General features: G+C 34.4%; 2 protein-coding genes across 2 annotated transcripts in view; both read left to right on the top strand.

Moving 5' to 3' along the window:
* Nucleotides 1-12,733, top strand: part of LOC145268588 (uncharacterized) — a 48,852-nt gene extending 36,119 nt beyond the window's left edge. Inside the window, exons 43-75 of the mRNA XM_080124036.1 lie at nt 31-60; nt 2,801-2,830; nt 3,069-3,098; nt 3,928-4,029; nt 4,560-4,589; nt 4,850-4,879; nt 5,382-5,411; nt 5,651-5,680; nt 5,918-5,947; nt 6,184-6,213; nt 6,717-6,746; nt 6,985-7,014; nt 7,252-7,281; nt 7,519-7,538; nt 7,786-7,815; nt 8,079-8,108; nt 8,347-8,376; nt 8,614-8,643; nt 8,881-8,910; nt 9,147-9,176; nt 9,413-9,442; nt 9,648-9,711; nt 9,950-9,979; nt 10,216-10,245; nt 10,484-10,513; nt 10,752-10,781; nt 11,018-11,047; nt 11,286-11,315; nt 11,553-11,582; nt 11,819-11,848; nt 12,087-12,116; nt 12,353-12,382; nt 12,621-12,733. Of these exons, the coding sequence (XP_079980162.1) occupies nt 31-60; nt 2,801-2,830; nt 3,069-3,098; nt 3,928-4,029; nt 4,560-4,589; nt 4,850-4,879; nt 5,382-5,411; nt 5,651-5,680; nt 5,918-5,947; nt 6,184-6,213; nt 6,717-6,746; nt 6,985-7,014; nt 7,252-7,281; nt 7,519-7,538; nt 7,786-7,815; nt 8,079-8,108; nt 8,347-8,376; nt 8,614-8,643; nt 8,881-8,910; nt 9,147-9,176; nt 9,413-9,442; nt 9,648-9,711; nt 9,950-9,979; nt 10,216-10,245; nt 10,484-10,513; nt 10,752-10,781; nt 11,018-11,047; nt 11,286-11,315; nt 11,553-11,582; nt 11,819-11,848; nt 12,087-12,116; nt 12,353-12,382; nt 12,621-12,733 (1,169 nt within the window). The remainder of the gene's footprint in view (nt 1-30; nt 61-2,800; nt 2,831-3,068; nt 3,099-3,927; nt 4,030-4,559; nt 4,590-4,849; nt 4,880-5,381; nt 5,412-5,650; nt 5,681-5,917; nt 5,948-6,183; nt 6,214-6,716; nt 6,747-6,984; nt 7,015-7,251; nt 7,282-7,518; nt 7,539-7,785; nt 7,816-8,078; nt 8,109-8,346; nt 8,377-8,613; nt 8,644-8,880; nt 8,911-9,146; nt 9,177-9,412; nt 9,443-9,647; nt 9,712-9,949; nt 9,980-10,215; nt 10,246-10,483; nt 10,514-10,751; nt 10,782-11,017; nt 11,048-11,285; nt 11,316-11,552; nt 11,583-11,818; nt 11,849-12,086; nt 12,117-12,352; nt 12,383-12,620) is intronic.
* LOC145268689 (uncharacterized) overlaps nt 1-24,208 on the top strand; it is a 1,072,728-nt gene that overhangs the window by 510,667 nt on the left and 537,853 nt on the right. The gene's annotated exons all lie outside the window — the stretch shown is intronic.

Here is a 24,208-nt window from a genome sequence, read left to right on the forward strand (position 1 = left end):
TACTGATTTTGTATTTATTAAATGTTGTAGAGCAAGCACCTCAAGTAGGAATATCACTCGGTAAGTGTTATCCTATAACATTAAAATTGGATATTCATTAACAAAATGATATTGGCCGATTCTATCATAACATATCAAGCTAGTAATCTTTTGATATAATAATATTATCTTTGGATATAACATAATAATATTGACCGCTTCCGGCATAAATATCTAGCACTCTAAGATATTATTATATTATGACGTGATTGTATATCTGTTTTTTATTCTGAGGTTACTACAGATGTGCTTCATTGCTGTTCACAAAATGATATTGACCGCTTCAGCTATAACATTTGTAGCTTGTCCTCTTTTGATATTATGACGTGATTTCATATACGTTTTTGTCATGAGTGTACCATATATGTGCTTTATCGTTTATGTGTAATTTTAATCGATTTTGGATATCGATATGTGTATGAGGGTTATTTTTAATTTTGTCTTTATTAAATCTTGTAGAGCAAGCACCTCAAGCGGGAATATCACTCGCTAAGTGTTATCCTATAACACTTGAAATTGGATATTCCTTAAAAAAATAGTATTGACCGCTCAATATATATATATATATATATATATATATATATATATATATTTCAGAGGAAACATAATTAAATTTAAATACCAAAAAAAACAAGAAACGGGCAGGTGAAATTATTAAAATATCCTTAAGGCCTTATCGTCTGGGTTAGGGTTAGAAACGAATGAGGGAAGTTTTTTTTTTCACTGTTCTTTCAACTGAAACCAAATTCCCTTCTTTCCTCATTCGTTTCCTAGTTTTTAATTTATCATTCTGACGTTTCCTCTTAGAGGGTCAGACGATAAGGCCTTAAGGAAATTTTAATAATTTCACCTGCCCGTTTTTTTTTTGTTTTCTTTGGTATTTAAATTAAATTATGTTTCCTCTGAAATTTCTCCTTCCATTTTGCTGTACCAAGAAAATTTACTTATATATTTATTACATTTTCACCCCAAACAAGGCACAGTGCCACTTTGGTGTAGGGGGCTGCTATCAGGGGCAACAACTACTGGGGCACTATGTTGGGATTTGGGCAGCAAGATGTCGGTTCACGTTACACTTGAACTTCTGCATGTCAGTATAGTTAGAGAAGCAGGGACCTGAATGGGATTCCAGAGTCTAGCGGTTCTGGGGAAGAAACTACTGAAGTAGAAAGATCTTCTACATCTAGGGATCTCTACTGTGTTGGGGTGGGATTTAGATACTTGTCAGGTTTGTCAAGGGGTGTCTACGTCGTAGGGGCACAAGTGTCTGCAGTTCGCCAGAGCATTCACCATTAAAATACTTGTAGAACAGGCAGAGGGATTCAACGTTTTGTCGATGGGACAGAGGCTGAAGCTTAGATTCCAGTTCAGGGCCTATCAGATTGGCGACTCTCTTTTGAACCTTGTCTAGGAGCAAGAGACTAGTAGCAGATGCACCAGCCCAAAGGTGACAGCAAAACTCCATACATGGGCGAATGGTGGCCTTATAGAGGTACAGGATACTTTCGGGTGTTAGTAGTTTTCTAGCATGGTAGAGAGAGCCTACCTTCTTCGCAGTGGCCCTGGCAATGCTTTCAATGTAATTTTTCCAATTCATGTTTCCTGTGAACGTTAGGCCAAGCAGTTTGAAAGATGTACTCTCAGATAAAGAGTCACTGGCCATTGCTATTGGTGGCAGAGAAGGTTTCTTGTAATTATTGAAGGAAACCAGTTTAGTATTGGCAGCATTGAATGTGACCATCCATTTTTGTCCCCATTCCACTACAGATTGGAGGTCATCCTCTAGTGTTTTTGCCATTTCTTTAGATATGTTACCATGACATAAGTTGACATATATTCGGTGGGTGTTTAACAGCGTTAGGAATCAAAAACATTTTAACATTGAGATAACCCATAGTTGGGACCCTAAAAGGTACTACCACTCCGGGTCAGAATGAACCTAGGAGCAATGGCAATTAAGGGGTGGCTCCACACTCCCCAAAGCCCACAAACTAGGGCCTCACTATCGGATATAGTTTAAGGTAAGATCCAGGACCTATCAAGATTGTAATCTTTTGATACAATAATGTTATCCTACAACAGTATCAATTGGATATAACATAACATAATAATGATGACCGTTTCCACCATAAATATCGAGCTAACACTCTTAGATAATATAACGGGATTGTATATAATTTTTTTTTATTCTGAGAGTACTACATATGTGCTTCATTGCTACTGTGTTTTTTTTCAATCGATTTTTTGATATCGATAGGTGATATTGACCGCTTCTGCTATAACATATCTTACTGGTACTCTTTTGATATTATGACATGATTGTATATCCGTTTTTATCATGAGTGTACCAAACATATGCTTCATCGCTATTGTTTGTTTTTTTTCAATCGATTTTTTGATATCGATAGGTGATATTGACCGCTTCTGCTATAACATATCTTACTGGTACTCTTTTGATATTATGACATGATTGTATATCCGTTTTTATCATGAGTGTACCAAACATGTACTTCATCGCTATTGTTTTTTTTTTTTTTTCAATCGATTTTTTGATATCGATAGGTGATATTGACCGCTTCTGCTATAACATATCTTGCTGGTACTCTTTTGATATTATGACATGATTGTATATCCGTTTTTATCATGAGTGCACCAAACATGTGCTTCATCGCTATTGTTTGTTTTTTTTTTTCAATCGATTTTTTGATATCGATAGGTGCTTGAGTTACATTTCTAATTTTTTATTTATTAAATGTTGTAGATCAAGCACCGCAAGCAGAGATATCACTCGGTAAGTTTTATAATATAACACTTTAAATGTGATATCTGTTTACAAAATGATATTGCCTGCTTCTGCCATAACATATCTAGCTAGTACTCGTGTGATATCTGAACGTGATTTTATATCCGTTTTTGTCATGAGTGTACTATATATTTGCTTGATTGCTTTTATGATTTTTTTGTCGATTTTTTTATATCGATAGGAGTATGGGGTGTATTTCTAATTTTGTATTTATTACATGTTGTAGAGCAAGCATATCAAGTGGGAATATCTCTCGGTAAGTTTATCCTATACCAGCATGAGTTGGATATCCATTAACAAAATGATATTGATTGCTTCTGCAAATATCCATCTAGTACCCTCTTGACTTCGCAACGTGATATACGTTTTTTATTCTTAGGATTTTTTTTTTTTTACAAGGAGGTCACCACTTATCAAGGCCCGGAAGCAACTCAGGGATAAGGGTTATTGCATGTACAGTACGTTGTACGTTAGTGTTGAGATTTCATAAAGCGTCTACTTAAGGGGGCGGCCAATCAGGAACTTGTTTACGTTGGACTTGAAGACATCCAAGTTGTAGTCAGGTGGGAAACAGGCAGACTTAACAGAGTTTCACTGGCGTGCTGTTCTAAGAAAGAAGCTGTGTTCATGGAATCTACGTTTTGATTTAGGCACAGATAGAGAGTGGGGAAAATTTTTCACAGTGGCTTCAGCTAGATGGGTGTTTTTCGTAAAAGATTGGCGAGGGGGAACCAGAGATTGGAGCTCAGACGAGCACTTGCCATGGAAATAACGGTAAAACAGAGACAGACTCGGAACGTCTCTTCTGTGGGAGAGAGGTTGCAGGGAAGAGAAAGGGTCATCCCCCACTAAGCCACAAAGTCTATTTTGTACTCTGTCAAGGCAGGATAGGCTATTTTTAGCAGCTCCTGCCCAGATATGGCAGCAGCATTCCATCCTTGGACGTACTTGGCTTTTATATATAGAGAGAATTGCATCAGTAGTGAGATATCTTCTGTTGATGTAATATGTACAAATACATATACTGTCATATAAAAATACTTTACAATATATTTATAAATAATGTGTTCTTGCACTTTAAGTAGATGGTGGATCATTTAGACTTAGTCATGTCATAAGTAGCTCTCATGCTGAAAAAGTGTGTGGACTCTGCTTCAGAGAAGAACCCAAAGCTAGAATATCACTTGGTAAGTGTTCTCCTGTAACGCCATTTATTGGATATCCATTAACAAAATGGTATCGCCCGCTTCTACTATAAAATATAGCAAGTACTCTTGTGATATCAGAACGTGATTGTATTTTTTTCATTCTATGGGTACTACATATACGCTTCATTGCTATTGTAAATTTTTCAAACACTTTTTTTTTTATATTGATACGTGTATAAGGTATATTACTGATTTTGTAGTTATTAAATCTTGTATCCTATAACATCATGAATGGTAAGTGTTATCCTATAACATTAATATTGGATATCCATTAACAAAATGATATTGAACGCTTCTGCCATAACATATCTAGCTATTACTCTTGTGATATCCGAACGTTATAATTCATACGTTTTTTATCTGAGAGTATTACATATATGTTCTATTGCTTATGTTATGTTTTGGCATCGATTTTTTTTTATATCGCTTGCTGAATTTTTCAGTCGATTTCTTGATATCGATTGGAGTATAAGATATATTACTGATTTTGCATTGATTAATTTCTGCAGAACCAGAAACTCAAGCAGAAATATCACTCGGTAAGTGTTATCCCATAACATTTCAAATTGGATATCTATTATCAAAATGATATTGACCGCTTCTGCAATAACATATTGAGCTAGTAAATAACATATCTATATAGTACTCTTGAGATAACTGAACGTTATCATAAATAGCCTTTTTATCTGAGAGTACTACATATTTGTTTCATTGCTTATGTAATCTTTTGGCATCGATTTTTTGATATCGCTTGCTCTATGTGGGATATTACTGATCTTTAATGTATTAACTCTTGTAGAGCAAGCACCTGAAGCAGGAGTATCACTTGGTAAGTGTTATCCTATCACATTAAAATTGAATATCTATCATCAAAATGATATTGACCGCTTCTGCCATAACATATCTAGCTAGTACTCTTGAGATAACTGAACGTTATCATATGTAGCATTTTTATCTGAGAGTACTACATATTTGATTCATTGCTTATGTAATCTTTTGGCATCGATTTTTTGATATCGCTTGCTCTATGTGGGATACTACTGATCTGGAATGTATTGACTCTTGTAGAGCAATAACCTGAAGCAGGAGTATCACTTGGTGTTATCCTATAACATTAATTGGATACCTATCATAAAATTGATATTGACCGCTTCTGCCATAACATATCTATATAGTACTCTTGAGATAACTGAACGTTATCATATATAGACTTTTTATCTGAGAGTACTACATTTTTTTTTCATTGCTTATGTAATGTTTTGGCATCGATTTGTTTATATCGCTTGCTCTATGTGGGATATTACTGATCTTGAATGTATTGACTCTTGTAGAGCAAGCACCTGAAGCAGGAGTATCACTTGGTAAGTGTTATCCTATAACATAAAAATTGGATATCTATCATCAAAATGATATTGACCGCTTCTGCCATAAAATATCTAGCTAGTACTCTTGAGATAACTTAACGTTATCATATATAGCCTTTTTATCTGAGAGTACTACATATTTGTTTCATTGCTTATGTAATGTTTTGGCATCGATTTGTTTATATCGCTTGCTCTATGTGGGATATTACTGATCTTGAATGTATTGACTCTTGTAGAGCAAGCACCTGAAGCGGGAGTATCACTTGGTAAGTGTTATCCTATCACATTGAAATTGGATATCTATCATCAAAATGATAATGACCGCTTCTGCCATAACATATCTAGCTCGTACTCTTGAGATAACTGAACGTTATCATATATAGACTTTTATCTGAGAGTACTACATATTTGTTTCATTGCTTATGTAATCTTTTGGCATCGATTTGTTTTATTGCTTGCTCTTTGTGGGATATTACTGATCTTTAATGTATTGACTCTTGTAGAGGAAGCACCTGAAGCAGGAGTATCACTTGGTAAGTGTTATCCTATAAACTTAATTGGATACCTATCATTAAATTGATATGGACCGCTTCTGCCATAACATATTTAGCTAGTACTCTTGAGATAACTGAACGTTATCATATATAGACTTTTATCTGAGAGTACTACATATTTGATTCATTGCTTATGTAATCTTTTGGCATCGATTTTTTTATATCGCTTGCTCTATTTGGGATATTACTGATCTTGACTGTATTGACTCTTGTAGAGCAAGCACCTGAAGCGGGAGTATCACTTGGTAAGTGTTATCCTATAACATTAAAATTCGGTATCTATCATCAAAATGATATTGACCGCTTCTGCCATAGCATATCTAGCTAGTACTCTTGAGATAACTGAACGTTATCATATATAGACTTTTATCTGAGAGTACTACATATTTGTTTCATTGCTTATGTAATCTTTTGGCATCGATTTTTTGATATCCATTGCTCTATGTGGGATATTACTGATCTTGAATGTATTAACTCTTGTAGAGCAAGCACCTGAAGCGGGAGTATCACTTGGTATTATCCTATCACATTGAAATTGGATATCTATCATCAAATTGATATTGACCGCTTCTGCCATAACATATCTAGCTAGTACTCTTGAGATAACTGAACGTTATCATATATGGCCTTTTTATCCGAGAGTACTACATATTTGATTCATTGCTTATGTAATCTTTTGGCATCGATTTTTTTATATCCATTGCTCTATGTTGGATATTACTGATCTTGAATGTATTAACTCTTGTAGAGCAAGCACCTGAAGCGGGAGTATCACTTGGTAAGTGTTATCCTATAACATTACAATTGGATATCTATCATCAAATTGATATTGACCGCTTCTGCCATAGCATATCTAGCTAGTACTCTTGAGATAACTTAACGTTATTATAAAAAGACTTTTATCTGAGAGTACTACATATTTGTTTCATTGCTTATGTAATCTTTTGGCATCGATTTTTTGATATCGCTTGCTCTATGTGGGATATTACTGATCTTTAATGTATTGACTCTTGTAGAGCAAGCACCTGAAGCGGGAGTATCACTTGGTAAGTGTTATCCTATAACATTAAAATTGGATATCTATCATCAAAATGATATTGACCGCTTCTGCCATAGCATATCTAGCTAGTACTCTTGAGATAACTTAACGTTATTATAAAAAGACTTTTATCTGAGAGTACTACATATTTGTTTCATTGCTTATGTAATCTTTTGGCATCGATTTGTTTTATCGCTTGCTCTATGTGGGATATTACTGATCTTTAATGTATTGACTCTTGTAGAGCTAGCACCTGAAGCGGGAGTGTATCTTGGTAAGTGTTATCCTATCAGATTGAAATTGGATATCTATCACCAAAATGATATTGACCGCTTCTGCCATAACATATCTAGCTAGTACTCTTGACATAACTGAACGTTATCATATATAGACTTTTATCTGAGAGTACTACATATTTGTTTCATTGCTTATGTAATCTTTTGGCATCGATTTGTTTTATCGCTTGCTCTTTGTGGGATATTACTGATCTTGAATGTATTGACTCTTGTAGAGGAAGCACATGAAGCGGGAGTATCACTTGGTAAGTGTTATCCTATAAACTTAATTGGATACCTATCATTAAATTGATATTGACCGCTTCTGCCATAACATATCTAGCTAGTACTCTTGAGATAACTGAACGTTATCATATATGGCCTTTTTATCCGAGAGTACTACATATTTGATTCATTGCTTATGTAATCTTTTGGCATCGATTTTTTTATATCGCTTGCTCTATTTGGGATATTATTGATCTTGACTGTATTGACTCTTGTAGAGCAAGCACCTGAAGCGGGAGTATCACTTGGTAAGTGTTATCCTATAACATTAAAATTGGGTATCTATCATCAAAATGATATTGACCGAAGCGTATCTAGCTAGTACTCTTGAGATAACTGAATAGCATATCTAGCTAGTACTCTTGAGATAACTGAACGTTATCATATATAGACTTTTATCTGAGAGTACTACATATTTGTTTCATTGCTTATGTAATCTTTTGGCATCGATTTGTTTTATCGCTTGCTCTATGTGGGATATTACTGATCTTTAATGTATTGACTCTTGTAGAGCAAGCACCTGAAGCGGGAGTATCACTTGGTAAGTGTTATCCTATCACACTGAAATTGGATATCTATCATCAAATTGATATTGACCGCTTCTGCCATAACATATCTAGCTAGTACTCTTGAGATAACTGAACGTTATCATATATAGACTTTTATCTGAGAGTACTACATATTTGTTTCATTGCTTATGTAATCTTTTGTGCATCGATTTGTTTTATCGCTTGCTCTTTGTGGGATATTACTGATCTTGAATGTATTGAATCTTGTAGAGCAAGCACCTGAAGCGGGAGTATCACTTGGTAAGTGTTATCCTATAACATTAAAATTGGGTATCTATCATCAAAATGATATTGACCGCTTCTGCCATAGCATATCTAGCTAGTACTCTTGAGATAACTGAACGTTATCATATATAGACTTTTATCTGAGAGTACTACATATTTGTTTCATTGCTTATGTAATCTTTTGGCATCGATTTGTTTTATCGCTTGTTCTATGTGGGATATTACTGATCTTTAATGTATTGACTCTTGTAGAGCAAGCACCTGAAGCGGGAGTATCACTTGGTAAGTGTTATCCCATCACACTGAAACTGGATATCTATCATCAAATTGATATTGACCGCTTCTGCCATAACATATCTAGCTAGTACTCTTGAGATAACTGAACGTTATCATATATAGACTTTTATCTGAGAGTACTACATATTTGTTTCATTGCTTATGTAATCTTTTGTGCATCGATTTGTTTTATCGCTTGCTCTTTGTGGGATATTACTGATCTTGAATGTATTGACTCTTTAGAGCAAGCACCTGAAGCGGGAGTATCACTTGGTAAGTGTTATCCTATAAACTTAATTGGATACCTATCATAAAATTGATATTGACCGCTTCTGCCATAACATATCTAGCTAGTACTCTTGAGATAACTGAACGTTATCATATATAGAGTTGTATCTGAGAGTACTACATATTTGTTTCATTGCTTATGTAATCTTTTGGCATCGATTTTTGTATATCGCTTGCTCTATTTGGGATATTACTGATCTTGAATGTATTGACTCTTGTAGAGCAAGCACCTGAAGCGGGAGTATCACTTGGTAAGTGTTATCCTATAACATTAATTGGATACCTATCATAAAATTGATATTGACCGCTTCTGCCATAACATATCTAGCTAGTACTCTTGAGATAACTGAACGTTATCATATATAGACTTTTATCTGAGAGTACTACATATTTGATTCATTGCTTATGTAATCTTTTGGCATCGATTTGTTTATATCGCTTGCTCTATGTGGGATATTACTGATCTTGAATGTATTGACTCTTGTAGAGCAAGCACCTGAAGCAGGAGTATCACTTGGTAAGTGTTATCCTATCACATTAAAATTGGATATCTATCATTAAAATGATATTGACCGTTTCTGCCAAAGCATATCTAGCAAGTACTCTTGAGATAACTGAACGTTATCATATATAGCCTTTTTATCTGAGAGTACAACATATTTGTTTCATTGCTTATGTAATCTTTTGGCATCGATTTGTTTATATCGCTTGCTCTATGTGAGATATTACTGATCTTGAATGTATTGACTCTTGTAGAGCAAGCACCTAAAGCGGGAGTATCACTTGGTAAGTGTTATCCTATCACATTGAAATTGGATATCTATCATCAAAATGATATTGACCGCTTCTGCCATTACATATCTAGCTAGTACTCTTGAGATAACTTAACGTTATTATAAAAAGACTTTTATCTGAGAGTACTACATATTTGTTTCATTGCTTATGTAATCTTTTGGCATCGATTTGTTTATATCGCTTGCTCTTTGTGGGATATTACTGATCTTTAATGTATTGACTCTTGTAGAGCAAGCACCTGAAGCGGGAGTATCACTTGGTAAGTGTTATCCCATAACATTAATTGGATACCTATCATAAAATTGATATTGACCGCTTCTGCCATAACATATCTATATAGTACTCTTGAGATAACTGAACGTTATCATATATAGACTTTTATCTGAGAGTACTACATATTTGTTTCATTGCTTATGTAATCTTTTGGCATCGATTTTTTGATATCGCTTGCTCTATGTGGGATATTACTGATCTTGAATGTATTAACTCTTGTAGAGCAAGCACCTGAAGCAGGAGTATCACTTGGTAAGTGTTATCCTATCACATTAAAATTGGATATCTATCTTTAATATGATATTGACCGTTTCTGCCAAAGCATATCTAGCTAGTACTCTTGAGATAACTTAACGTTATTATAAAAAGACTTTTATCTGAGAGTACTACATATTTGTTTCATTGCTTATGTAATCTTTTGGCATCGATTTGTTTATATCGCTTGCTCTATGTGGGATATTACTGATCTTTAATGTATTGACTCTTGTAGAGCAAGCATCTGAAGCGGGAGTATCACTTGGTAAGTGTTATCCTATAACATTAAAATTGGATATCTATCATCAAAATGATATTGACCGCTTCTGCCATAACATATCTAGCTAGTACTCTTGAGATAACTGAACGTTATCATATATAGACTTTTATCTGAGAGTACTACATATTTGTTTCATTGCTTATGTAATCTTTTGGCATCGATTTGTTTATATCGCTTGCTCTTTGTGGGATATTACTGATCTTTAATATATTGACTCTTGTAGAGCAAGCACCTGAAGCGGGAGTATCACTTGGTAAGTGTTATCCTATCACATTAATTGGATACCGATCATAAAATTGATATTGACCGCTTCTGCCATAACATATCTAGCTAGTACTCTTGAGATAACTGAACGTTATCATATATAGACTTTTATCTGAGAGTACTACATATTTGATTCATTGCTTATGTAATCTTTTGGCATCGATTTTTTGATATCGCTTGCTCTATGTGGGATATTACTGATCTTGAATGTATTGACTCTTGTAGAGCAAGCACCTGAAGCAGGAGTATCACTTGGTAAGTGTTATCCTATAACAGTAAAATTGGATATCTATCATTTAAATGATATTGACCGTTTCTGCCAAAGCATATCTAGCTAGTACTCTTGAGATAACTTAACGTTATTATAAAAAGACTTTTATCTGAGAGTACTACATATTTGTTTCATTGCTTATGTAATCTTTTGGCATCGATTTTTTGATATCGCTTGCTCTATGTGGGATATTACTGATCTTGAATGTATTAACTCTTGTAGAGCAAGCACCTGAAGCAGGAGTATCACTTGGTAAGTGTTATCCTATAACATTAAAATTGGATATCTATCATTAAAATGATATTGACCGTTTCTGCCAAAGCATATCTAGCTAGTACTCTTGAGATAACTGAACGTTATCATATATAGACTTTTATCTGAGAGTACTACATATTTGATTCATTGCTTATGTAATCTTTTGGCATCGATTTGTTTTATCGCTTGCTCTTTGTGGGATATTACTGATCTTTAATGTATTGACTCTTGTAGAGCAAGCACCTGAAGCAGGAGTATCACTTGGTAAGTGTTATCCTATAACATTAATTAGATACCTATCATAAAATTGATATTGACCTCTTCTGCCATAACATATCTAGCTAGTACTCTTGAGATAACTGAACGTTATCATATATAGACTTTTATCTGAGAGTACTACATATTTGATTCATTGCTTATGTAATCTTTTGGCATCGATTTTTTGATATCGCTTGCTCTATGTGGGATATTACTGATCTTGAATGTATTAACTCTTGTAGAGCAAGCACCTGAAGCAGGAGTATCACTTGGTAAGTGTTATCCTATAACAGTAAAATTGGATATCTATCATTAAAATGATATTGACCGTTTCTGCCAAAGCATATCTAGCTAGTACTCTTGAGATAACTGAACGTTATTATAAAAAGACTTTTATCTGAGAGTACTACATATTTGTTTCATTGCTTATGTAATCTTTTGGCATCGATTTGTTTATATCGCTTGCTCTATGTGGGATATTACTGATCTTGAATGTATTGACTCTTGTAGAGCAAGCACCTGAAGCAGGAGTATCACTTGGTAAGTGTTATCCTATAACATTAATTAGATACCTATCATAAAATTGATATTGACCTCTTCTGCCATAACATATCTAGCCAGTACTCTTGAGATAACTGAACGTTATCATATATAGACTTTTATCTGAGAGTACTACATATTTGATTCATTGCTTATGTAATCTTTTGGCATCGATTTTTTGATATCGCTTGCTCTATGTGGGATATTACTGATCTTGAATGTATTGACTCTTGTAGAGCAAGCACCTGAAGCAGGAGTATCACTTGGTAAGTGTTATCCTATAACATTAAAATTGGATATCTATCATTAAAATGATATTGACCGTTTCTGCCAAAGCATATCTAGCTAGTACTCTTGAGATAACTGAACGTTATCATATATAGACTTTTATCTGAGAGTACTACATATTTGTTTCATTGCTTATGTAATCTTTTGGCATCGATTGTTTGATATCGCTTGCTCTATGTGGGATATTACTGATCTTGAATGTATTGACTCTTGTAGAGCAAGCACCTGAAGCGGGAGTATCACTTGGTATGTGTTCTCCTATAACATTAAAATTGGATAACTATTTACAACATGATGATGACCGCTTTTGCAATGTCACATTTAGCTAATACTCTTGTGATATCAAATCGCGATTATACACAAGTTTTTTTTTCATACAAATATTTGCTACCTAGCTGTGTGAACTTTTTGTCAACGATTTTTTCCCGCAAGTAATTGCTATTTGTTTTTCATATTAAAACATTTTATCAATCATCTTTCTTTTCATGTTATGAAAGCAATAGTCCTTTTACCAGCAGCTCCTCATACTTGCACCAATCTAGTTTCTTATTTTCTTGTCACTTTTAAAATGAACGCTATTTTTATTATTTTCATTGTCAGTTATTCAGTGAGGCTCAAATTGTCGGCCATTTTTTTTCCTAATCTTTTTATCCCTTAGCGATGTATTAAAGGTGGGCATTTCTCCATACAAAATATATACTTACAGCCCGGCGTTGCCCGGTCGTACGATCCGCTTAAACATGATATTTTAATTTATACAGATTGCGAATGTATTATTATAGAATCAATCCTGTATTAAATATTATATGCTACGAGGATTAATTCGCAAGAAAAAATATTTAAAAATAATATTAATGATAATCTTGTTCATAAAATTCCGTCAGTGTTTGTTTACAATATCATGTCAGCTGATATTCAAACTTGCTCATGAATGCCCTAGAAAAGTCACTTCTGTTTAACGTTTAGTTTTAAAATATGCAGTCGAAGAAATGATTTGCGGCGATTTTAAATGTTTTTTTTCTTTTATCATAAATTGAACTCATTATTAAGAAAAAAATTAAAATAAATGTTGAACTACACCCGGGCTTGTACACTGGATTATTTGATATGGAGTCGATTGCTCTACTACTAAGTTCAAATTATAATGAATCTGGGGGGTTTTCTTAAGGAGAAATGATTTGCTGAAATTTTATTATCTCCCTTTGGCGGTGTAACGTAAAATGTTCCCCTAAAAATTAATTTGTTATCTGTAAAAAAGAAAGACTATTTTTAGGATCAGATCTTTTTTTCCATTTTCCATACTCATTGGATGAATATCTGTACAAACATATCTAAGAACACTGCCAGACATGTAAATTAGCTTTGTGTTAAACTATCAAAATGTAGGCTCAGCCGTTTATGAGGAAGGAACTCACACGCACATGCACATACACACACACACACACATACACACAAAATCATTTTTATATAAGCGTACCTATTTACAATGCCTTTCCACGAGATAGAGTTAGACACCAGGGTCGTTTTATAACGCGGAAAAAAAGGAACAAAAAAATTAAAATTGTCTCAGTCGTTAAGGATTTCTCCTCCGCTGAAAGAGAACATAAAATTGAAGTGCAGCATATGAAGAACAGATACTACACTTTGATCTTGGTCTAATTTTTATATACAGGGTGGCCCCCCCTAAAAAAAAAACAGGACATTCAATTATTTTTCTGAGCATTTTACAGTCAACAGAGAAAAAAAAAAAAAGGGCCAAAGACCCTAGTGTTTTGATGTGATGTTTTGAATATAATAAACTAGTCATAACCAAAGTTTCATTTCATTCGGACAAAACACTAAGAAACGGGGGGGGGGGGTCAATTATAGTTGGGGCCTGATTTTTTTTGGTCATCCTGTAAAAGTAGAGATGGAGAACAAAATGCACAGAATTTTTTTTGTCGCAATAAACTCACGCCGTGATTTTGTGACTTTGCTCTTAAATCTTTATTCGTAATTAATGGGTGCGCCGTGTCGGCACGCACGCCGCCATGTCAAACACAAAATCGAGTACACTCAACATCAAGTACACTCAACGTCGTCTTAACATCAACGCTTACCTTGTGAACTCTGAGTATTAGAAATTCCCATATGCACAAAACAAAATCACTGAAAAAAATAAAAATACCTTAACTAAGGGTAAGGATAGTGAGTAAACGTTGGATAAAATGATGGTTAAAATTATTACAAACTTGCCAGAATTCGAACCTGGAATCTTCTGATCCATAGTCAGACGCGTTACCCATTGCACCACAAGTCCTGTCCATATGCTGAATAATGTTACCGCGACTGTATACAGACAGTGCTAAATTTCGTTGACATGGGCAGGTAATTGTTTCGACAACTGAACAAAAGGGCCCAAAAGCCCTTATTTCGGGCTTTTGTGTGACTTGGCATTGTTCGTTACGAACCATATATAGATAAGGACAATTTGGGAACTCACACCTTTCAGAGGAAAAAAAGAATTTTTCAATTCGGTGTATCTGTTCGAACGTTTTATTGGCACACACACACACACACACACACACACACACACACACACACACACACACACACACCCCGCACACACGCACACCCACACACACACACACGCACACGCACGCACACGCACGCACACACACACACACGCACGCACACACACACACACACACATTAATAAACATTTGGAATTTAATCAATACTGTAGATTAGATATTGATGAAGATGAAATACAGATGGAAGGGCAGCATCGATCTTTGGGAAATCAACTAAAATCAAAATCGAACAGTGCCCAGACTTCTCCCCCCCCCCTGTGGACTAATAGTCACGTGACTTGACATATTTTGGGCCTGATACATTCGAGGAGCATAGTGTAGTATCTGTCCTGCTGAAAATAAAAGTTGCTGCAGTTGCACAGCATTTCCGAGGGAGCAACCACTGCTTAAGAATTCTTTTGTTAAATAGATTGTCGATTAATAATTTTGTTAGAAGTTTTCTTGAGTTAGTTATTTCTAATACTATTTTTTTTTTGTTGTTGTTTATAGAAAAGAACAATTTTTTTTTGTAGCAGAACTAGCTTCCGTTTTTTTGGACGAAGGCAATTAAAAACCAACGAGTTATTGCATTCCAAAACAAATTCAATTATAATTACAAACGCAATAAAAGGTAATACTTATGTCAATTTTAAGTTTCCAAAACGGTTGTTCTGGAGGATGTTCCTTTTTGTCAAAGAAAATTAGGTAACAGAGGTGAGAAGTGTTTTCATTGCTTTCAGTAAATTCTTTTTGAGCTCCTCTTGTTCTTTCTTCTTCCCGTCCAAGATTCATTTTTTGTTTTTAGTGTTTATATATAACCTCTCCTCAAGTAATAGTGGCCAATTTGCATAAAGTCACTTATGCAAATTGCCTTCAAAGGTCTTGTTAAGAAAATTCCCAACAATTTCGTTTCGTTTTTATTATTATAATTCCATTGTTGCTTAAATGACATTATATAACCTCTCCTCAAGTAATAGTGGCCAATTTGCATAAAGTCACTTGTCTTGTTAAGAATATTTCCCACAATTTCGTTTCGTTTTTATTATTATAATTCCATTGTTGCTTAAATGACATTATATAACCTCTCCTCAAGTAATAGTGGCCAATTTGCATAAAGTCACTTGTCTTGTTAAGAATATTTCCAACAATTTCGTTTCGTTTTTATTATTATAATTCCATTGTTGCTTAAATGACATTATATAACCTCTCCTCAAGTAATAGTGGCCAATTTGCATAAAGTCACTTGTCTTGTTAAGAATATTTCCCACAATTTCGTTTCGTTTTTATTATTATAATTCCATTGTTGCTTAAATGACATTATATAACCTCTCCTCAAGTAATAGTGGCCAATTTGCATAAAGTCACTTGTCTTGTTAAGAATATTTCCAACAATTTCGTTTCGTTTTTATTATTATAATTCCATTGTTGCTTAAATGACATTATATAACCTCTCCTCAAGTAATAGTGGCCAATTTGCATAAAGTCACTTGTCTTGTTAAGAATATTTCCCACAATTTCGTTTCGTTTTTATTATTATAATTCCATTGTTGCTTAAATGACATTATATAACCTCTCCTCAAGTAATAGTGGCCAATTTGCATAAAGTCACTTGTCTTGTTAAGAATATTTCCAACAATTTCGTTTCGTTTTTATTATTATAATTCCATTGTTGCTTAAATGACATTATATAACCTCTCCTCAAGTAATAGTGGCCAATTTGCATAAAGTCACTTGTCTTGTTAAGAATATTTCCCACAATTTCGTTTCGTTTTTATTATTATAATTCCATTGTTGCTTAAATGACATTATATAACCTCTCCTCAAGTAATAGTGGCCAATTTGCATAAAGTCACTTGTCTTGTTAAGAATATTTCCAACAATTTCGTTTCGTTTTTATTATTATAATTCCATTGTTGCTTAAATGACATTATATAACCTCTCCTCAAGTAATAGTGGCCAATTTGCATAAAGTCACTTGTCTTGTTAAGAATATTTCCCACAATTTCGTTTCGTTTTTATTATTATAATTCCATTGTTGCTTAAATGACATTATATAACCTCTCCTCAAGTAATAGTGGCCAATTTGCATAAAGTCACTTGTCTTGTTAAGAATATTTCCAACAATTTCGTTTCGTTTTTATTATTATAATTCCATTGTTGCTTAAATGACATTATATAACCTCTCCTCAAGTAATAGTGGCCAATTTGCATAAAGTCACTTGTCTTGTTAAGAATATTTCCCACAATTTCGTTTCGTTTTTATTATTATAATTCCATTGTTGCTTAAATGACATTATATAACCTCTCCTCAAGTAATAGTGGCCAATTTGCATAAAGTCACTTGTCTTGTTAAGAATATTTCCAACAATTTCGTTTCGTTTTTATTATTATAATTCCATTGTTGCTTAAATGACATTATATAACCTCTCCTCAAGTAATAGTGGCCAATTTGCATAAAGTCACTTGTCTTGTTAAGAATATTTCCCACAATTTCGTTTCGTTTTTATTATTATAATTCCATTGTTGCTTAAATGACATTATATAACCTCTCCTCAAGTAATAGTGGCCAATTTGCATAAAGTCACTTGTCTTGTTAAGAATATTTCCAACAATTTCGTTTCGTTTTTATTATTATAATTCCATTGTTGCTTAAATGACATTATATAACCTCTCCTCAAGTAATAGTGGCCAATTTGCATAAAGTCACTTGTCTTAAGAATATTTCCCACAATTTCGTTTCGTTTTTATTATTATAATTCCATTGTTGCTTAAATGACATTATATAACCTCTCCTCAAGTAATAGTGGCCAATTTGCATAAAGTCACTTGTCTTGTTAAGAATATTTCCAACAATTTCGTTTCGTTTTTATTATTATAATTCCATTGTTGCTTAAATGACATTATATAACCTCTCCTCAAGTAATAGTGGCCAATTTGCATAAAGTCACGTGTCTTGTTAAGAATATTTCCCACAATTTCGTTTCGTTTTTATTATTATAATTCCATTGTTGCTTAAATGACATTATATAACCTCTCCTCAAGTAATAGTGGCCAATTTGCATAAAGTCACTTGTCTTGTTAAGAATATTTCCCACAATTTCGTTTCGTTTTTATTATTATAATTCCATTGTTGCTTAAATGACATTATATAACCTCTCCTCAAGTAATAGTGGCCAATTTGCATAAAGTCACTTGTCTTGTTAAGAATATTTCCAACAATTTCGTTTCGTTTTTATTATTATAATTCCATTGTTGCTTAAATGACATTATATAACCTCTCCTCAAGTAATAGAGGCCAATTTGCATAAAGTCACTTGTCTTGTTAAGAATATTTCCCACAATTTCGTTTCGTTTTTATTATTATAATTCCATTGTTGCTTAAATGATATTATATAACTTCTCCTCAAGTAATAGTGGCTAATTTGCATAAAGTCACTTGTCTTGTTAAGAATATTTCCCACAATTTCGTTTCGTTTTTATTATTATAATTCCATTGTTGCTTAAATGATATTATATAACCTCTCCTCAAGTAATAACGGCCAATTTGCATAAAGTCACTTGTCTTGTTAAGAATATTTCCCACAATTTCGTTTCGTTTTTATTATTATAATTCCATTGTTGCTTAAATGATATTATATAACCTCTCCTCAAGTAATAGTGGCTAATTTGCATAAAGTCACTTGTCTTGTTAAGAATATTTCCCACAATTTCGTTTCGTTTTTATTATTATAATTCCATTGTTGCTTAAATGATATTATATAACCTCTCCTCAAGTAATAGTGGCCAATTTGCATAAAGTCACTTGTCTTGTTAAGAATATTTCCCACAATTTCGTTTCGTTTTTATTATTATAATTCCATTGTTGCTTAAATGATATTATATAACCTCTCCTCAAGTAATAGTGGCTAATTTGCATAAAGTCACTTGTCTTGTTAAGAATATTTCCCACAATTTCGTTTCGTTTTTATTATTATAATTCCATTGTTGCTTAAATGATATTATATAACCTCTCCTCAAGTAATAGTGGCCAATTTGCATAAAGTCACTTGTCTTGTTAAGAATATTTCCCACAATTTCGTTTCGTTTTTATTATTATAATTCCATTGTTGCTTAAATGATATTATATAACCTCTCCTCAAGTAATAGTGGCTAATTTGCATAAAGTCACTTGTCTTGTTAAGAATATTTCCCACAATTTCGTTTCGTTTTTATTATTATAATTCCATTGTTGCTTAAATGATATTATATAACCTCTCCTCAAGTAATAGTGGCCAATTTGCATAAAGTCACTTGTCTTGTTAAGAATATTTCCCACAATTTCGTTTCGTTTTTATTATTATAATTCCATTGTTGCTTAAATGATATTATATAACCTCTCCTCAAGTAATAGTGGCCAATTTGCATAAAGTCACTTGTCTTGTTAAGAATATTTCCCACAATTTCGTTTCGTTTTTATTATTATAATTCCATTGTTGCTTAAATGACATTATATAACCTCTCCTCAAGTAATAGTGGCCAATTTGCATAAAGTCACTTGTCTTGTTAAGAATATTTCCCACAATTTCGTTTCGTTTTTATTATTATAATTCCATTGTTGCTTAAATGACATTATATAACCTCTCCTCAAGTAATAGTGGCCAATTTGCATAAAGTCACTTGTCTTGTTAAGAATATTTCCCACAATTTCGTTTCGTTTTTATTATTATAATTCCATTGTTGCTTAAATGACATTATATAACCTCTCCTCAAGTAATAGTGGCCAATTTGCATAAAGTCACTTGTCTTGTTAAGAATATTTCCCACAATTTCGTTTCGTTTTTATTATTATAATTCCATTGTTGCTTAAATGACATTATATAACCTCTCCTCAAGTAATAGTGGCCAATTTGCATAAAGTCACTTGTCTTGTTAAGAATATTTCCCAACAATTTCGTTTCGTTTTTATTATTATAATTCCATTGTTGCTTAAATGACATTATATAACCTCTCCTCAAGTAATAGTGGCCAATTTGCATAAAGTCACTTGTCTTGTTAAGAATATTTCCCACAATTTCGTTTCGTTTTTATTATTATAATTCCATTGTTGCTTAAATGATATTAACATTATAATTCCATTATATAGTTAACTCTTGGCCTTCGGGTCAAGATCAAAGTGTAGCATCTGTTCTTCAGATGCTACACTCCAATTTCTTGTTCTCTGTCAGTGGAGGAGAAATCCTGCACGACTGAGACAATTTTTATTTTTGTTCCTTTTCCCCCACATTAAAAAACGACCCTGGTGTCTAACTCTGTCCCGCGGGGAGGCATTGTAAATAGGAACCTTATAATTCCATTGTTGCTTAAATTATATTAACATAACGAAAACTTTTATTATTGTTAATAACCTTTTGTTTATTGCGTTTGAACAGAAAAAGAGCCAGAAATCACAGCTACTCTCGGTGAGTGTCCAAGGATCTTTCTTTTTTTTTCTTTTTTTTTCATCTATTGTGAGGACTTTAACCCCCCCCCCACCGAAAGTTCTCTTCCTTTAAAAGAAAATAACGTGTTCAATTTAAAAACAATATTTCTCGCCGTCCTCTAACTTGTGATGACGTTGAAGAACAGTGACGTGTTGTTTTTAACTGCGACAGAATAATGTCGCGATGCACTTACGTCGTATATTTTACTACCACGGCCATAAAATCCACCTATACCGGCGGGGGGGGGGTATCTAGAGGATCAACTTGACGCGCCCAGTCAAAGCTCTCAGCAGCAGCAGCAGCCTTGTCCATTTACGTCGTGATGGGGGGGGGGTATTTATTTGCTTCCCCACGGAGTAAATTAAGTACAAGGCCATTTTTAAATGTGGCGAGAGGGAGAAAGGGGGACCAGCTCCCCCCGAGAGGGAACTGGATAGTGACAATTGGTATGAAGGGTTTCCCCTACATTGACCAAAACTAATTGCTACATGAGCAATGGTCTGATATGTGGGGGTTGTCCTCACATATAGTCTTTAGTGCAGCATCTGCCAGAACAGATACTACACTTTGTATCTTTGATGCCTTACGTCGTGATGGGTATTTTTACTACGACTGTCATTTTGCATTTTAAAATAATTTGGAAAAATGGTGAGATCCTTCTACCGCTCCAGTAGATATCTCACTCCTGATGCAATTCTCTACCTATATAAAAGCCAGGTACGTCCAACGATGGAATGCTGTTGCCACATCTGGGCAGGAGCTGCTAGAAGCAGCTTATCCTGTCTTGACATCGTTCAAAATAGACTTCGTAGCTTAGTGGGGGGACGCTCTTTTCTCTTCCTTGCAACCTCTTTCCCACAGAAGAGACGTAGCGAGCCTGTCCCTGCTTTATCGTCATTTTCATGGCAGGTGCTCGTCGGAGCTTCAATCTATGCCCCCCCCCCTCGACAGACTTTCACGAAAAACAATCGTCTAGCCAGAGTTGAGTTGGAGTCAGAGTCCTTTAGAAGCGAAAGGAAGAACATTAAACTATGTAGATCCCAAATTTGAATTCCTGACGTCATCCGCATTCGACCGGTCCGATGAATAAAAAATCATCTTTGTGTTTTTGTAACTGTTGTCATGTGTCATCTTTCAACAACCAAAAGGTTATGTGTTAAACATCTTATTATGAACTTTGTGTAACCCTTACAAGATTATGTAACCCTCTCTCCTCGCTAATATGTTATAAGAATCCAGAGAACTGTATAAATGTCTCTCCGCCTCATCATTGTTATATATATATATATTTCATTCAATTTTCACCCCAAACAAGGCACAGTGCCACTTTGAAGCAGGGCGCTACTATCAGGGACTTAATTAGCAGGGTCATTATGAAGGGAGATGAGTAGAAAGATGTTTGTTCACATTACACTTGAACTTCTGCATATCAGTGCAGTTGGGAAAGCAGAATCCCGAAAGGGAGTTCCAAAGACCTGCAGTTCTTGGGAAGAAACTATTGGACTAAAAGGCTTTCTTGCACCTAGGGATCTCTACTGTAAAGGGATGAGAACTGTACAAATGTCTCTCCGCCTCATCATTGTTATATATATGTCCCCGCCGTTTCTCTTCAATATGAATCCTCCATCATATCTCTGTAATATGACCCCCCTTCACTATACAACATTGATAAGTGGTGACCCCTATGTAAAAAAAAAAAAAAAAAAAAAAATGCCGCCTAGCGGTAAACAACTGGCATTATTATCGAGTGCTAAAAATAGCAACACCGCTTTTTCTTGTTTCAAACTGAAAAGAAAGCAGCAAAAATTCAACCCTTCCTCCATAAATGAGGCAAAAAGGAAGACTTTGATTCCAAGCCGTATCGAACATAAACACATAAACTCTTTCTGTGTTTATGTTCCTATTTACTTGCCTCCCTACGAGGGCAGAGTTAGACACTAGGTCGGTTTTTAATGTTGGGAAAATCCAGCTCCCCAAAACGGGAGGACTCTGAGAGGAACAAAATATATGAAATTTTTTACAAATGAAAAATGGCCGTCGTAGTAAAATACACAGCACGACGCAAGCGCAGCGCGACAATAATTTAAAAGACACGCTTCTTTAAAATGATGTAATTTCTTATCTCTTTGTAAAAGTGGTCGCTTAGTTTCAAATATGGGTAAAATAAGACGTATTTCGTTCGTGTATGAATGAGGAGAACGGATAATAATTTAAGTAACTTAAGACATAAGTTGTTGTTTTTTTAAAATAAAATAAATACTTTATATTAACATTTATTTATTTATTTATTTATTAGTTGATAGAATGTTTGAAATTTATTTTGAACTATCGGGGGTTACCCGATGTTGCCTGGATATGGAGAGGTTTTAACGTAAAGGTACTAAGTAACTCAGCCCTAAAAAAAATAGCTGCAAAAAAAAAAAAAAGTGTTTGTTGCGTGTGTGGAAAGTTTTTGGGAGACATACAAACGCACATACATACACACATTTGCTTTTTATATAGATATTGTTTATTGGATGGAGCATATATAGCGGCTATTGTTCATTTTAGCAGATTTATTTTTTTATACGTTCGACAAATTTGATTCAGTATTCTGGAAAAAATATGTTTCAGAAAAGCCAATCAAATTGACTGAAAAATAAGAATGGAAGCGGATGTAATGATTATTCATCTATGTCAATCGTAATTGATGAGAGATAATACCATGGAATAAATAAATATAACAATGGCCATCGCTCTGGTTTGCACCATCCTCATCCCCATCAAGCAGCGAATCCGATATTAGTAGCCTCTCAGGGGAGGCAGTGTTCTTCGACCCTCAGACTGCAGATGAGAGCGCAAGTGAACAAGAAGCCAGCACAGTCCCTCTTCGAAGAAGCACCCGCCAGAAGAGAGCGCCACCTTCCTGCCATCTCTGTGATCATGAGTTCAGGGGGGGGGACTAGAAACGGACATACACACGACCTACCTGTGAAGCGCCCACGTTTCTGCCTGTCATGTATTTATTTGTGAGATGCAGAAGATTTGCACAAAGATTGTTGCAAGGGTGCTCACAGAAGCCCAGAAAGATGTTTTCACAGGCATAAAAACAGTTCTTCCCCCTCCTCATAGTTCCGACCTTGCTTCTTGTGACTTTTGGTTATTCCCTAAGCTCAAGGAAAACAGAGGCTGTCGTTACGAGACAAATTGAGAAGGTGGTTGTGGAGAAAATCGAAATGGACATACACGTGGCCTACCTGTGAAGCGCCCACGTGTCTGCCTGTCATGCGCGCTGGACAGGAAAAAGAAAAAACAAGATGGCATCTGTGATATTTAACGGTCTCATGTGATCTCGCGAGATTCACGTGGATGAATGTAATATAAAGCAAGTCGCTTGGAGGTGTGGGGGGAGAGAGAGCTTTGGCTGTTCATGTGTATACTAGCAATAAAAATGCTTGTATGAAAAAAGTCTTATTGAAGACACCTTGTATAAAGGAAAGTTGTGTGTGTGCATTTAGCAAGAGATTGGGTTGAAGGGAGGTATAGAGGTAGAAGCTTTAATAGAAATTGGTTACACTTTTGCACCAGACATTGCCATGTAGCCCTGCTGGTAAAAAAATGAAACAACAAAAATAAAACAAAATATAAAAAAATAAACAAATAAAACAAAAAATAAAATAAAAACAGAAAAAAAAAAATAAAGATAAAACAAAAAATAAAATTAAAAAATATATATATAAAAGAAAAAGCAAGACGGCATCTGTGATATTTAACAGAAACGGTCTCGTGTGATCTCGCGAGATTCACGTGGATG

The sequence above is a fragment of the Euprymna scolopes genome, chromosome 44 (genome assembly GCF_053919585.1).
Source record: "Euprymna scolopes isolate OS-2025 chromosome 44, ASM5391958v1, whole genome shotgun sequence".
Taxonomy (NCBI): domain Eukaryota; kingdom Metazoa; phylum Mollusca; class Cephalopoda; order Sepiida; family Sepiolidae; genus Euprymna; species Euprymna scolopes.